Raw genomic sequence first — 794 nt, forward strand, 5'->3', positions numbered from 1 at the left:
ACAACCAAAAACAGAACGAGGAGTGAAAGGAATACATGCTGAAATAAGATTAAAAGTACATCTTAAAAATATCTAAAATATTGAAATAACTATAAATGTTCACTGTTTTCAGCTGATCTGAAGCTTGCACTGAGAGCAGAAATCAAAGACTGGATGAGTGTTTTGGGTTATCATTGCAATAGGAAGTACAGAACAGAGATGGAAACAATTTTCACTTTTATAGAGGAAACTGACAGGAAGTTAAATCGTCGCATTGAGGATCTGGATGACATAAGAACAGCCATGTCTGCACTAAAAGACATCAGAGAACTACAGATTTCCATAGACTCTCAAGTTGGGCCCATTGAGGTAGTTAAATAGAATGTTGCATATATGGGTAATGTTTCTGCACAGCATTTATTTTCTGCATTGGTACTTAGCAGCGCACATTGAAAACATGATTTCAGGTGGGTTACATGCTGGGTTACAGACTTGTTGTGTTCTGAAGAATACTGTAGTTTGGCAAATTGCAGGATTGAGCAGATATTCAGAGGAACTTTTTTTGCCAAGACACATGATGATTCCTGGTTACTCATTTATATTGTTTGTGTTGCCTTTTTTCTTTTTTCTTTTTTCTTTTTTCTTTTTCTTTTTTCTTCTTCTTTTCTTCTTCTTTTCTTCTTTTCTTCTTTTCTTCTTTTCTTTTCTTCTTTTCTTCTTTTTCTTTTTCTTTTTCTTTTTCTTTTTCTTTTTCTTTTTCTTTTTCGTTTTTACTTTTTCTTTTTCTTTTTCTTTTTCTTTTTCTTTTTCTTTTT

General features: G+C 32.2%; 1 protein-coding gene across 1 annotated transcript in view; it reads left to right on the forward strand.

Annotated features, from left to right (window-relative positions):
* Window positions 1-794, forward strand: part of DNAH5 (dynein axonemal heavy chain 5) — a 108,666-nt gene that overhangs the window by 31,636 nt on the left and 76,236 nt on the right. The window contains 1 exon segment of the mRNA XM_019613825.1: window positions 113-348. Coding sequence (XP_019469370.1) covers window positions 113-348 — 236 coding nt within the window.

This window comes from Meleagris gallopavo, chromosome 3, assembly GCF_000146605.3.
Source record: "Meleagris gallopavo isolate NT-WF06-2002-E0010 breed Aviagen turkey brand Nicholas breeding stock chromosome 3, Turkey_5.1, whole genome shotgun sequence".
In the NCBI taxonomy this organism is placed as follows: domain Eukaryota; kingdom Metazoa; phylum Chordata; class Aves; order Galliformes; family Phasianidae; genus Meleagris; species Meleagris gallopavo.